Source organism: Nelusetta ayraudi, unplaced genomic scaffold (genome assembly GCF_046127955.1).
Source record: "Nelusetta ayraudi isolate G7.1 ecotype Tasmania unplaced genomic scaffold, CSIRO-AGI_Nayr_v1 ptg000006l, whole genome shotgun sequence".
NCBI lineage: Eukaryota > Metazoa > Chordata > Actinopteri > Tetraodontiformes > Monacanthidae > Nelusetta > Nelusetta ayraudi.
In genome coordinates this window covers 6346457-6361265 of record NW_027466056.1, presented here as the reverse complement: position 1 = coordinate 6361265, position 14809 = coordinate 6346457, and the positions used below count along the sequence as shown (strand labels likewise).

Sequence of the window (14809 nt, the reverse complement as noted above, 5' to 3'; positions counted from 1 at the left end):
TTGGCCGTTTACAGAGAAGCTCACTCGCGTATAAAGTCCTTGGCAAATAATAAATTATATCTGATTAATTACAATAAAAGACACACGGAATTATCAAATCAAAATCAAATACTGATACTCTCGACCTTCGGACCATCACTTCAGACACAAACCAGATCTGGACAGTCGAAAACCACTTGGTACCGAATGGAGGTGGAACAAAGTTCAAAGAGATTGACAGCCTGGGCGATCTTCACCGCAACATATTTATTTAAGCTTGACACACTTTGTCAGAATCACAACGTCAAAAATCACAACCAACATGAAGCATTTTTTATCCATTACTGGGAATCTTTTCTGTTTTATTTCTGTCAGTATTGACAAGCCAATATATGACGGGTGTAATTCCGTGATTTACGCGGGACTGACGGCGCCGAGTTTGTGTCCAGCAGTTACTATGGTTACAGCCTGTATTCCTCTGGTTACACAAGTCCGTTGCTCTGCACACCTAATAAATGATCGTCAAAAGGCATCGACTTGGACAGGCGACGGTGAGGTCGTTGAAAGGATAGATTTCAACAGGAACAAAACAAAAAAAAATCTCCCACAAACTTTCTTCTGCACCTAGTCGCAAAAGATAATAATAATTTGATTAACGTGTCTCGGAGAAACACATTATTGCCACATTTGAACCTGAGCGCATGACTCACAATTCATCAAAGACAGGCAGCCGGCGTCCGTCGTGAAATAAGGCACCCATTGATACGAAAAAAAAACAAACAAAAAAAAATCATCCCGATTGTTTTTACGTTGCATTTTGGTCGTTTCCGATCGGGAAGCGTCGCTCAGTCGAACGCGGGGAGCCCGAAGAGCTGCGGCTCGAAGTCCTCCATGCTCCCGAGCCTCAGCGTGGCCTCCAGGGTGAGGCTCCGGTTGAGGTTGTCGTCTGGTACCATCACCACCTGCATGCCGGCAGCCAGCCCTGCCTTCACGCCGCTGGGAGCGTCTTCAAACACCAAGCACTGGGCGAAGAGGAGAGGGAAAACAAAGCGATGCCATCAAGTAAGCCTACTGAGGGTCGACCGGATTTCACCGTCGTGAGAAAGTGCGTGAGCTCGGGCTGAAACACTACGAGGAGGAAAACGGGATTGTTTGATGAAGTTCCCATTTCGCGGGGGAGCACTGCTCACGTTTGCTGTGTGCGACTCATCCTTGACCTGACCGCCCTAATGGCTAATGTGGCAACATAATAATTCTGGAGGCGTTGGGTATACATACAGTCAGCCAAAAATAATGTATACACACATTAGTCAAAGGAAAAGTTCCATAAATATTTAATTTGTATCAGTACTTTCATACATATAGATGCCTCTTTTGAAGTTTGACCAAATTACGACAAACACTGTGTACTGTTGTACGATGTTTTCCCAACAGGTGGCGTTACCCTGATGAATGTAGCGTCAGCGAGTGTTGAGGGAACAAACGTCACCCAATCAGTAGTTTGCCAGACACAAACATGTCTGGACCACTTTGAGCGCCTCTTGTAATGAAATGTAGAGGCCCAAGGTGACTTCTCAATCTTGTGATGCCGAAATATCTATATATATATATATATGTGTATATATATATATATATATATATATATATATATATATATATATATATACACATATATATATATACACATATATATATATATATATATATATATATATATATATATATATATATATATATATATATATATATATATATATATACACATATATATATATATACACATATGTATATATATATATATATATATATATATATATATATATATATATATATATATATATATATGTATATATATATATATATACATATATATATATATATATATATATATACATATATATATATATATATATATATATATATATGTATATATATATATATATATATACATATATATATATATATATATGTGTGTGTATACATTATTTCTGGTATTTCTGGTTGACTTTGCATTCTGTATATATACTTACATACATACGTATATGCATGCGTATACATACACACAGTTTCTTTGTTGCATTTCTTTGGTAATTTTGCAAGTTTGCTTTCCTTGTAATGTTGCATGCGTATTTTGTTTTGTTTTTTATCACTGAAGAGCTAATTGAAACCGTTATCGGATTAATTATATCTAGTCAGCTCAACGCAGTGAACCTCCAGAAAGACCTCAGCTTAAAACTCATTTGTTATAATGTGCAAGCAGTTGGCTCTTGGTTGCCAGGAGCCAACTGCTCTTGGCAAGTCGCCACAATGCCGGCGGTGACTTCACCGGCATTGTCTTTTTTTAAATTGTGTTACACCACACAGTTGTTTTTTTTTTATCGCCAGTGTTAATTGACTTGTGTTTGTTAATGTATGATACATTTGCAAGACAAGTTATATAATGTGGAAAATAAACACAGGAACTACATAGAGATTATTTGGGGATTTGTGTGTGTGGTGTAATAGAGATTGAGAAAAAGTCTGCAGAACAGGAGATAACAAATCTTTGGAAAAATGTTTTATGGGGAATCATTTTCTGGGTTGAAATGAGGCAAATTGAAAATGCAAGAATATATAAAATGTAACACAAGGATTTACATTAATAAATATTCCAGTGAAGAGACCTGTGTACATTCTCATCAAGGACATTCCCGACAACAGCGGCAAATGAATACGACAGAACCCTGACCGGGAGGTTAATCGTTTTTCAGTATCCAGTAATCACGGAGAGATGTTCATCCATACACATTTTTTACAAAATAAATTAATAAATGTCAGGTTTCATGATAATTGATGATTTGGCCACTGGACTTTTAAATACCAGTCAACAAAGCAACACCCATCAACATCCATAGCCGACTTTTAGCTCCTGTGCACAACAGTTGCTACATGACCACGAATAATGAAGTAAAATTAAATGCACCCTTCCGTGGACGACAGGCCTTTTTCCCGCATGGCTTGACGGCAGACGGAGGAGGGTGGCTTGCGACGGCTTCGCCGCAGCAGCTGAAAAATCTAAAAAGATGCCAGGGAGCCACTTTCTACGAATAATCTGCGTGGGTGAGAAAAAAACGATTCATAATGGTGGAAAATTCTCAAGGCCTGAGTGCGGGATGGCGGGGATGGGCCAGATGAGTGCCTGCCAACTCCTGAAGGCGAAAATGTTTGTAGTAAACCAGAATTTTGAATTTACAATCAAACCGTCTTTCCAAGTCTATTCTGCAATCCTCCTCAGTTTATTTATTTTTCGTTATTGATGCAGCTCCTTGAAATAAAGGTTCAGGATTCTATTGTGAATGAAAATGAAATGGCCTTTCCAAAAAAATTTTTTTTTTTTTTTTTTTTACCATTTCATTGCTAGAACGGTTAAACTGCAAGCATTGAAAATGCTTGATGATATCAGGGAGGACAACAGTTTCAAATTGTTTGTCTGGTCGCTTGATTCCGAGCTGATTGTTGGACGCAAGAGTTACAATTTTAGCAAATCTCTTTGTGCACACATGACTTTGGTGTACACGCTACACTCTGTGGCGGTGAAAAATCGCTTCACTGCACCTCAAATTTGCAACTTTTTTTCCCCTTCATTTAAAAAAAAAAAAAAAAGATTTCTATTAATATTACTTCCATTTTCTGACTGATAATAGCATTTTTTTAATTATATATTAATACTAAACTTTTTCAACTGCTATATTTACAATTGATACACACACACACATAAAACTCTTAATGTTGTTGTTTGTTATTCACTCTGTCTGGCCATGTCACTGTAACATCCCACTGCACAATTAGCGACTTAAACCCAACCTTTACCTCAACCACGACATTTTCTGAGCTGAGAACACTTCTGATGAAACACACCAACTGGCCGACGCGGTGCGTTCATAGCCGTGGGTATAAACTGTAAAGCCAAAGAGCGCTTCATTACGAGGGGACTAAGGTGTAAAGTGATTGCATTTGGCTCAAAGAAAAGCCTGTGGACAGCTCAGGAACTTCATCAAAAAAGAGGGATAAAAAGGGATAAAAGAACACCATTAAGTCAAATAGAGTGTCAGCAAATCTCAATGCCTCTTTTCTTCGCCCACGATCAGAGGAGTACCCTGAAGCGAGCTTAGCCCACGCGTTTCAAGTCCGCAGCGATGAAAGAACGAGGCAGGAAAAATACAAACTGGAGAAGAAAAAAAAAAGGAAAGAAGGAAAATAAATAAAGGACTGGGCCTGTCTGCGTCTGGATGCAAGTCGATCCAGTCACACGCTCGGCGAGATAACAGAATGCCAGACTGAAAATATTTAGTCAGTTTGGTACACAAAGCCGGTGTTCTGAATATTTACTGAGTGGGGGGGGGGGGGGGGGGGGGGCACACGAGTCGTGTAGTTATTCAAACCTTTTCAGGATTTTGTTAAATGATTTTTTTATGGAAACCTTTTGAGTAGTCCCGCAGAACTATCCCCCCACCTTTCCCACCGCACGTTTTCCCACAAAATAAGCCCAGCGAGAGTCGCATTGATGGGAAGCGAGCGTGGGAACTTGGGCGAACCGTTCAGAACTCGTGGATCCTTGACGAGTTTGGAGTTTCAGACTCGCTTTGGGTTTTCGGGTGATCCCTTTCGTTATGACCTGGGGTGCGCCAATATCAATACCGCTATCGGGTACCGGAACTGATACCGGGGTTATAAAATACAGTACATGCCGATACCAGTTGTATATGGATGTACATTACAATTTTGTTAAATTTGTGTTTGTACTGCAGTGAAACTTGACAGTCACTGCATGTCTCTAGAAAAAGCATGCTGGGGAAAGTTCTTCAAATAACAAACATTTGTGAAAAAAAATGAAAGTAACTCTATAATGTGTGATGGCCTTATTAAGTACACGGTATCGATATCAATGAGTACTGAAATGAAAGTATTCGTGCTGTACTCGTTCTGCAAAACATCTGTAAAAAAAAATAAAAAAAAATACATTGGTGCAGCCAATGTGTAACGTTAGCGTAAAGCAGGTCGTCCTCTACGCGATTACGTCACGCGAATGCATTGGGTCGGTTCCGAAAGTTACATAGTGCGGTTACACAACAGCTGGCACGACACCCCTCTAGCTGCCGAGGCAGCACCGTTCACCCTATTAACCGTTTATTTTTTAGATTTTCGACCATAAAATCAGCATTTTATGGTCGAAAAGTTACTTAGCGTTGCTTTAACAACAACAGTAAAAAATACGCATACATCTTTATTGTTCCGTGTTAGGCTTTTGATTGCATCATCTAAGTTTTGATAGGTTGAGAAAAATACGGTTGTCACACTTACGGCTTATTATTTCCAACACCAGTACATCAAGAATTTTATTCTTGAGCCCGCAGGTGCCAAGTCCCAAAAGATTCTGTTCTTTTAGTCAATTTCTTTTCTTTTTCTCAAACTACATTTAAATCTATAAAACATGCAGCGGTAAATGTGGAGTGACGTTTACACGTACATTTTACTCATTTTTATGGTGCCACTATTTCCTGAAAGGGGCTGTTGGCTTCTTTTTTTTTTTTCTTTTATATTATTTTATTACTTCTGCATTTTCTTTTCGACAGTTTTAGATGAGTTTGAAACAGTACATGTAATTTGGGCCAAAATTATAAAAAGTTGATCAGTTACTAGCTCAACGTAAAGCGCCGTCAATTTCTCCACACTTTTGCACGGCAATTGACGAACAATGTGTCGTCATGTCTCAAAACATAAGCGCTGACAGCCTTGTTATCTGTCTCCAGGCGTTAAGAGCTGTTTGACAAGACAATATAAATGTGTAATTCCTACAGGGGCATTATGTGATTTTCATCAGTGCCATAATAATTTATCTATAGATATCAAACCCTTTCTATCTTGCGTTTACAAAGACAGAGCATCCAGGAATGGGAAGGCGAAGCTTCTTTGTTTTGGTTTCCATGCACCCTCTAGCGGTGAAAAAAGAAAAAGAAAAAAAACAATGATCTTTGTCTTTAAACAATGATCCAAAAGACAAAATAACTGCAAAGTATCAAAGACCAGTAGGGTTATCTCAATAGCCAATTGTGATCAATTGTGTCATCACATTGTGATGACAGATGTGATACTAGCTCATCTGCAAGAGGTTCCAACCCTCCATCAGAAACTGGCTGAGGTGGACGTACGTTTTATCCCACATAGCTGGTGAGGAAATTTAGTTGAAAATAAAAGAAAAAAGGCTTGGGATATCAACGCTGGCCATTCGAACATTGGAACGTTTTCACTGAATGCTCAGTGTTGTAAGCGTGTGGCAAAAACACATATATATCTGCTTTGTTTTTTGAGACGGAATTGAGGCAACTGAAGGGCTAAAAGACTAATACTGGGTGGCTTCCAGTTTTGAGTGCTTGTAATAGCGTAATATATTGTTTTTTCCTGTTTTTCTTTTGCTATAGTTATACTCTGTGGGAAACCCTACTTTCAGTCCCCCCAACGTCTCCGCTCTATTCATACTTGTCATCTTTCTCGCAAGAAGGAAACAGTAGGAGGGACTGATTCAACGGGGAAACAAACAAAGACATTACTTTTAAAAATGCTATGATATAAAGTCTGAGGCCCGTTACACCCACAGAAGAAGATCTAATCTAATCTTAAAGAAGATTTAATGTTCTGGGGAGCTTACTGATGGTGAACGTTTTTTCCCAAGCAGCAGAAAAAAAACATTAGAGGCTTGATGATATTTCGCTATGTGTAAATGGACTGCAGACGGAAATCAGAGATCCCCTTGGAAACACGATGCCGTAACGGAGGTCTGGGAACAGAAGGCCACCCTGCAGCTTCGTGGTTGTATATCTTTTGTCTTTTTTCACCTCTTTCACACCAGGTTCGAAATGTGACAACTCGCGCCTTTCTCAAAGGGTTCGGTTTAGCCTGTGTCGCAAGACGCTGGCATTTTACTCGACTTTCTAAGTCTCAAGTTTTTTTTCTTTTTAATGTGGGCGAAGCATATTACTGCATGAGAGCTAGTTTGCCACTGACCAACTGACAAAATTTTCTTATTAAGGGTGTGTAAAATTTGCTTTTTTTTGGGGTAGGTGGGGGGGGGGGGGTGCTAAATATACTTTCACATTAATAAAACTGTATCCTTGCAGTACAATAAGAGTTATTTGGTTTTCCTACCCCTAAAGGGGTTCATATTTATATATATATAATATAAAAAATATATATAATAAACATCGTATCCTCAAATAAACCAAAGAAGAGGAAGGTGGACAATGTACCGGCCACCGTAGTTCACTGGCAAGCTCAAGAGAGGGTGAGCACTACAATCTAAAATGTAACCACTTGATGTCAACGTTTCTTTTCAAAATCTCCAAATATTACACACTTAACTAGGGATGTTCCGATCCGATCATTTGGATCAGATTGGCATGCCGATTTAGCATAATTCATTAGATCGGTGATCGGCCGATCCACGTTCAAAATCCCCAATCCCATCTGGAAATATATCAATGACGTTATACACCTGTAGTTCGCAATGTATAAATAGGAGGCGCATTTCTGCCCTCTACTAGTCATCACTGCCGTGCTCCAAACAGACGCGGCGTATTGAGATTGAATGTTTCCGCCCGGCCGCACACCTCCACATGTGTAAACAAAACAACTTTGTCGGCCGTGTGGCGATTCTACGAGTTGGAAGACGAATGCTGACACGCAGCAAAATGCAAAGTCTGCGAGTTAAAGGTTTCACGTGGTGGCAGCAACAGCGCGTCGTATAACACAACTAATTTAACATGGCATCTCAAGAAACACGAAGCAGAATGTTAAGGATAGAACGCTGCTACTGAGTCAAAAAGCTGGTTTGAAGCAGCAGACGCTTCTCTCTCGTTTAAGAAAAGAAAAGTTAGCTGTGTTAGCCGTGAGCTGCTACACTGATTTAAGTTTATTTTTGCTTTGGTGGTTTACTGTAACTGAAGTGAGTAATTAATTGTATTTATTGGGCAAAGAGTGCAGTCATCACCAAGCTCTGAACACACTTTGAAAATGCATGTACTTACTTGATGAGTTACATTTACATAACATTTTCTTTAATTTTATTTATATATGGCTCTCGTCTTTTTTTTTTTTTTTTTTTTTTTTACTGTGCAGTGTTCAACTTGAGCAGCTATATTGTTTACAAGTTTATTTTGTATCAGTGGTTTACTGTAACTGAAGTAACTGATTCAGTGAAGCTTACATTATCTTTACTAAGTCTGCATTGTATTTACTGAGCAAAGAGTGAAGTCATCACCAAGCTCTGAATGCACATTGAAAATGAATGTACTTGCTTTATAAGCACAGTTTTACATAATTATTTTAAATTTCATTTTATATGTTTTATATAGTATGCTCACTTCTTCAATTTGTAAAATAAACAAAACAGTGAGGAAAAGCAAAGCATGTATTGATCATTGAAGCAAACAATCCAATTTGTTTTGCAATGCGCCAAGAGAAAAGTCTGAATCCAATGGATTCAGTTTATTCAAGGGAAGAAAAAAGATCAGATCGGGACCAAATGTGATCAGGACATCCCTACACTTAAGCTTTAAAAAGTGAATCCGGTCCATCAACATCTGACACGCCCAGTAGCACAGGCCCAAAATGTTCCATTCAAAAACACCACACACATTTTTAATTAGGCCTTTTTTTTCTCACAAATCACAAGATGGACGGTGACCGCGTAACTCAGTAAAGCGCGAGCACGCGTGCCATGTGAATACAGCGGAGGAATTACACTCGCGCCTCTGTTTGCCCAGCCAAAGTAAGAGGCTGCCTGTCTCCGTGCCAGCACTGCCAAAAAAATCCACAGAGGAGTGATTTCAAAAGGAAATTTTGACGGGGCCCGGGCATGCCACGCTCGAACAAACAGACTTACCGACACACACACACACACACACACACACATAAAAATACACTTGGCAATGACAGCGTTGGCGAGCAGTCTGGGAGAAGATGCTTGGATGCGCGAACACAAAAAAAGGCCTCGTGAGTCGATTGGCTGCAAAGACCAAACGTGAAGTGGCGTATGAACATGCAGTCTGTACGCGCAAGATCAGTATCCCAATTTTGTTACCTAATACATTAACAAAAGGTGAGAGAATGCTATATATTATGGGATTTTTTTTGTTTTGAAAGACCTATCGCACATTGTGCGGATGACAAGACTATCACACACACACACACACACACACACATATATATATATATATATATACACACACACACATACATACATACATTTACATATATATCAGGGATCGACAATATAGCTGGCCCGGTGGGCCGGGCATACTTTAAAAACCGTCAGGGCCACCAGAATGCTCCAACCACGGCCAGTAAAAAAATAATGGCCTTAAAAAAACAAGTACAAAAATCTAATTTCACATTAATTCCCCGTGGGTCTGTGACTTGCGATTACTTCTGTGAAATCCTCTCGACAACTACCGCTAACGCGTTACGTGACGAGGACAACAAGGTAAATGTTTTTGCCCTCGCAGCAATCAGCTAATTTCTTTTACAGATGGAATTTTTCACGTCTTAATTGTATCTGAGTTAAATAAGTGCATTGTGGAGCCCCTGCCCCGCGGGCCGCCTGTATGATTAATGAAAGAGGAAGAACTAGTTCTGTCTGCTTCCCTCCTGTCCGATGCATCCTTGAGGGGACGTATTAGCTCGCGTTCACGTTCCATTAATCTTACACGGGTCTCACGAACACACCTGTAGCGAAACCTCCCGGTCTTCTCCACGCTGCGAAGGGACATCTCCGCTCTCGGTGGGAAAAAAATGATGCGTTTTTTTTTTTCTTTTCTTTCCTGCCTCTACACAACTTTTGGTCAATTGAAGTAAGAGTGCAGGGAACAGATTGCTCACTGATGAGTGCGGTGAACTGCAATGTTGGACCTTGAGGGGTCTCCTTGAAGATGAATGGGAAAAAAATGCAGTCTCATTGGGAGATACCCAACCTGAGAGACGCTGGGTTTTCTCAGTTGAGAGTCAAAATCATGTAAAATCTCAGTCCTACCTGCCTCCCCGAGATACTGTTTTGACATCTTCTATTTCTCCAACTGTTGTGTCAAGTAGCAGTGCAACTCTCAAAAGCTCTTGAAGACCATATGTCAGAGCTTTGGCGCAAAAAATGGTTCAAAGTCTCCCTGAATGGTCTCCTCAAATTTGGCAACTGACAATTTCAGACCTTTCATGCTGCAGTGTGAGAAACAACAACAGCAACTACATTTTCTCCTTTTATTTGCAAGACCGGATGGTTCCATCAGAGGGAATCTTTTACAAATTTGCACACGGAGAAAACGCAAAGTGGCATTAGACGGCGACACGGCAGGTCTTAATGGTTAGGTGTAATACTTGGAGAATTTGAGAGGAAACCGCGACATCAAGGGTTACATTTTAGATTGCAGCGCTCTTTCACTCACACTCCCTCTCTTGAGCTTGCCGGTGAACTACGTTGGCCTTTGCACACAAACCTCGACATTTCGCCCACCTTCTTTTTCGTTGGTTTATTTCAGGACGTGAGCAATCACTCTAAATTCGAAATGCGCTGTCTGGCAGGCTGGATTGTCCACACCAGGCTTCCTTGGAAATACGGTGGTGCGTGATGGTAGTAAACTGGGAGCAAAACCTTTGCTCCACATATATTCATATACATATAAATAAGATCCATTCCATGGGTAGAAAAAACAAATTACTTTCACTGTACTGCCTGTATACACCTTTAATACTGTATTTATGGGCTGTATATTAAGCTTTTACCAATATAAAAATCATAAATTAGGGCAAATTTTACACCCTGGTCCTTTAAACATATTGCACCACCTGCCATTCTTCCACCTTCCGTCTTTACAATTTAAAAACAAGTGAGGTTTTGCTTTGTTGCTGTCACCGCCCACACCCCACTTTCCCTAGAAGAGTTGAAATCAGGGCAGAAAGCGCTGACAATTATACATGCGTTATCAGTGTGTGTCTGTTTACCTCCCCCCCCAGCTTTGCCCCTGCCTGCTCGCCCTCTGTCTCACGTCTCATCTCTCCCTGCGCTCCTCTGTCACGGAGCGAGAGCCCGGGAGTGAGGCATCATCATTCGCTATTCCGCTGAGCACTCCGTCGATTTCCCCCCTCCGAGCCTCAGTTTCATATCTCATCAAGAAAAATGCCAGCCGCAGCCACAGCTGGCTCAGGATTTAAATGGGGGCAGGGGTGGAGGGGCGAGGTTGGAAGAAATCAGGCGCACAGACCTATTTGCTGCAAAATGCATTTTAAGGGGTGCTGGGGTTAGGCAGCGCACGTCCACTGGATGCCTACAATTGCCGTGCAAATGTGTAAATCTGAGCGGGAGAAAAATGGCAATTTTTGTTTTTGTTTGCTACGTCTATTTTTTCTATTTTGTTTGCTACGTCTGGATTTCTAATATATATATATATATATATATATATATATGTATATATATATATATATATATATATATATATATATATATATATACATATATATACATATATATATGATGCAGGAGGAATTTGCAATTGGACTGCAACTGAACAGCACAACAGCAGTTGAGCACAACATTGGCAATATAAACCTACCATATCTGCTCACTGGGGTCGAGCATCGAGCTTCGACTGGAACCTCCTGGAATTGTTACAATTTTCACATCTGGATTTCTAATTTCAACGCCCAGCCTGCCAAGCCTGTTGATGTTTCTGCTGCTAATCTGGACTGGATTGTCCAGTGTTTGTTTGTTTTATATTCGTCAACAAGTTAGCCCAGGGACGGACAAACTTCGGCCCGGGGGCCAAATGCGGCACAGTAATCTTTTTATTCCAGCCCGCCGAATCTGAAGAAATGATATTAATAGTAAGTCATAAAATAGCTGTATTTCATTTGTTTGTTTTAAGAGTCATTTCAATAAAGAGCTAAATACCGTGGGGCTTCAAAGACGTTTTTGTTAATTTTCAGTTGACATTAAAGCACATGTTTTCTACTTATCCCACAATATATTTTTCCTCCTATGAGGTGGCTCACCAAAACAATCCATCCATCTGCTCCTGCTCTGGCCCCCTCGGTCAAATTTTAGAACCCACTGTGGCTCACCAGTCAAAAAGTTTGCCCACCCCTGGGTTAGCCCATCAGTGGCAGCTCATTAACTTGCAGCATCAGACACAATGTGGAAAAAGGTTTTCAAAAGAAAAGCTCTCTTGTGAAAAGTGTGAAAAGAAAATATGCAACATATATGTTCAAATTCGTAGATTTGATATTTTTAAAATGCAATTCAGAAAGACCCCTGGTTAGCTATGAGCTAGCTAATTCAAAACATGTAAAAAAAAAAAAAAAAAAATGTTGACCCCGCCTCTAAAAAGAATCAGAATTGAGACTTGTTAGGAATGAGAATTTAAATTACAAATCGGAATAGGAATCATTCAAATTCAAACAATGTCCATAATCCTACCTGTCACGCAACGCAATCCTGATTCAGCAATTTGATACATCCCCTTGACCGTCGCTAAATGTAGCAAACCTTTTAAAATACTAAAACAAAATGCACTTCCAAGGGAAGTCACAGGATCAGGGCGAAGATACTCACTTTCTCCGGACAAGCCGGGGGACTGAACCTGCCAGCGCAGACCAGGAAGGAGTCAGGCTGGGGTTTGCTCTTCTTGACTTCAGGGTCGTCGCCCAGGACCACGTGGTTGAAGCGGCCGAAGAACTCCTGGTGTTGGCTCGTCTTCAACTTGAAGGTCGCCCCCCAAGAACTCGTCGCCACTGCGATGGGGATGTTGTGCTTTTGCAGATGGAGCACCAGTTTCTCGACACCTTCACGGTGGGCGCGACATGAGATTAGTGACTAAAGTCAATGAGGGCACTTTATTTCAGGTCGTTACTTAGACGACTTGTACTTGCAATTGAGGGACTTTCCAAGTACAGATTTAAAAAAAAAGAACTAACAAACCCGAAAACAATGCAGGGGATACACACATATATATATATATATATATATTTATATATATATATATATATATGTATATATATATATATGTATATATATATATATATATATATATATATATATATATATATATATATATATATACATATATATATATATATATATATATATATATATATATATATATATAGCTAATTTCTGGTATCAGAAGGCCACTTTCCGGGTTCCAGGACTCTCTGCTAAATGACAAAGTTGGCATACCGGGCAAGAGCTTGGCGGTGGGAAACAAGCGCTCCTGTATTAGCTTGCTCTCGGCGAGGAGTTCTGCAGCCTCCAGGGGGAGCTCCAGGGCGTCCCGGATCATCTGGCAGGCTTCCAGGGCGCCCCGGCCCATCACAGATGACTTCACTGCCCACGTGTAAGTCTTACCAAAGCGGTCACAGATTTCCTGGAAGGATATGGTGTAAAGGCGCTCTGTGTCTGAAAAAAAAGAGAGAAAAAAACTCCAAAATAATTCAGTGGTTTGCCACCCATAGTACATGGTAGCTAGCAACATGGTGGTCGGGACAACTACATGGCTTATTGAGCGAAGGCACCCTTAGCTCTGTGTTTGCATCCTACCTCTAAAATCTGGGTTTTCGCTCTCTGATGTGATGTCACGATGACTCGGCCCCTCTTTATTTGCAGCCAATGATTTAATAATAATTTTAAAAAAATAGTTTCGAGATGGCGGTCATGCAAATGAGAGACACATCATTGAGAGATGTAGTGCCCCCAACTGGCTTGTTCGCCAGAAAAGTGCAGCAAACAAATTTGAGAAATTTCCAGGGACTTCATTGACTGCGCCGACACACAAGGATGTTGGAAAGGTGATGTATCAATGACGAGAACTAAATTTCCTGGATTTTAAGCTAATTTACTTCAAAATATGATGTATTGTGCAACAGTCAGTAAGCCGGGTAAATGTTGATTTAAAAATAGAAAATTACGGTTCATTTATAATCATTTTCATTTTGCTGTTAAGTAACCAGACGGAAACTTTCTAAAAGTGGCTTGATTGAGATCTATATGTAAAAACCCTACTGTGATTTGTCACATTTAAAGTTGGAACTTCGCATAGACTTTTCGCAAATTAGCAATAACAAGAGTTGAATTCTGAATCTATGCTACATTTAATCCTTTCTACACCGATGCCGAATTCACGCGAACGACAACTTAATAACGAAAAGACATGGAGCAACACTTTTCTTCCAATCGTATTCAACCGTTAGAACAAACACAATGTATCACTTCATTTTTTAACAGGGTTTGTCATATTAGCCCGCACTGGGCACCGCCGCGCTCCTCACTAAAAACGACTGAAGCGGAAGTCCGACCAGGTGATGAAAAGGAGGAGGCAGGGGGAACAGATAAACACACACACACAAGCAGTGGTTCTCAGACCTAACAACAGTCCGTCCATGTCGAAAATGACGTGGGTGACAGGTTTGTAGGCGCAGTTAGCCGCAGACATCGCTGTAGTACTTTCCTTTCCGGAATGAGGCGGAAAGGCGCAACGCCTGCTGGGAAATGTAGTTCTCTCCGGATTCAGCCGACTTATAACCAGGTGGAAAAATAGTGAAAAAGTAAAAGTATTCGTAGGAATTTTTCATCATTATTATTATTATTATCTAAAATAAAATTTTAAAAAACCAACAACTTTGTAGCATTACTGTTTTGATGATGAATCAATCTTATGCAAATAACACCATTAATTTCACTTCAGAAACACAGTTTCTGACTGGTGAAGTCGAAGACATTCCTTGCCTCTGTTCATTTATTTATGGATGGCCCTGC

The 14809-nt window shown here is 40.2% G+C and overlaps 1 protein-coding gene across 1 annotated transcript; it reads right to left on the bottom strand.

Moving 5' to 3' along the window:
- Positions 1-227: 227 nt before the first annotated feature.
- pudp (pseudouridine 5'-phosphatase) lies at positions 228-14529 on the bottom strand. The gene is made up of 4 exons (XM_076017481.1): positions 14417-14529; positions 13235-13453; positions 12611-12840; positions 228-1001 (listed from the first exon to the last, which is right to left on the bottom strand). The coding sequence occupies exons 1-4, from the start codon at positions 14484-14486 to the stop codon at positions 825-827; spliced, it is 696 nt and encodes a 231-aa protein (XP_075873596.1). The 5' UTR covers positions 14487-14529; the 3' UTR covers positions 228-824.
- Positions 14530-14809: the final 280 nt, after the last annotated feature.

What these genes read in the sequence shown, in the direction of transcription:
- pudp (XM_076017481.1), bottom strand. Translation starts at nt 14,486, where the DNA reads ATGTCTGCGGCTAACTGCGCCTACAAACCTGTCACCCACGTCATTTTC. An exon ending in CATGGACGGACTGTTGTTAG is followed by an intron (nt 13,454 to 14,416) that starts GTCTGAGAACCA and finishes CTTTTTTTTCAG; the next exon opens with ACACAGAGCGCCTTTACACC. An exon ending in CACCGCCAAGCTCTTGCCCG is followed by an intron (nt 12,841 to 13,234) that starts GTATGCCAACTT and finishes CCCACCGTGAAG; the next exon opens with GTGTCGAGAAACTGGTGCTC.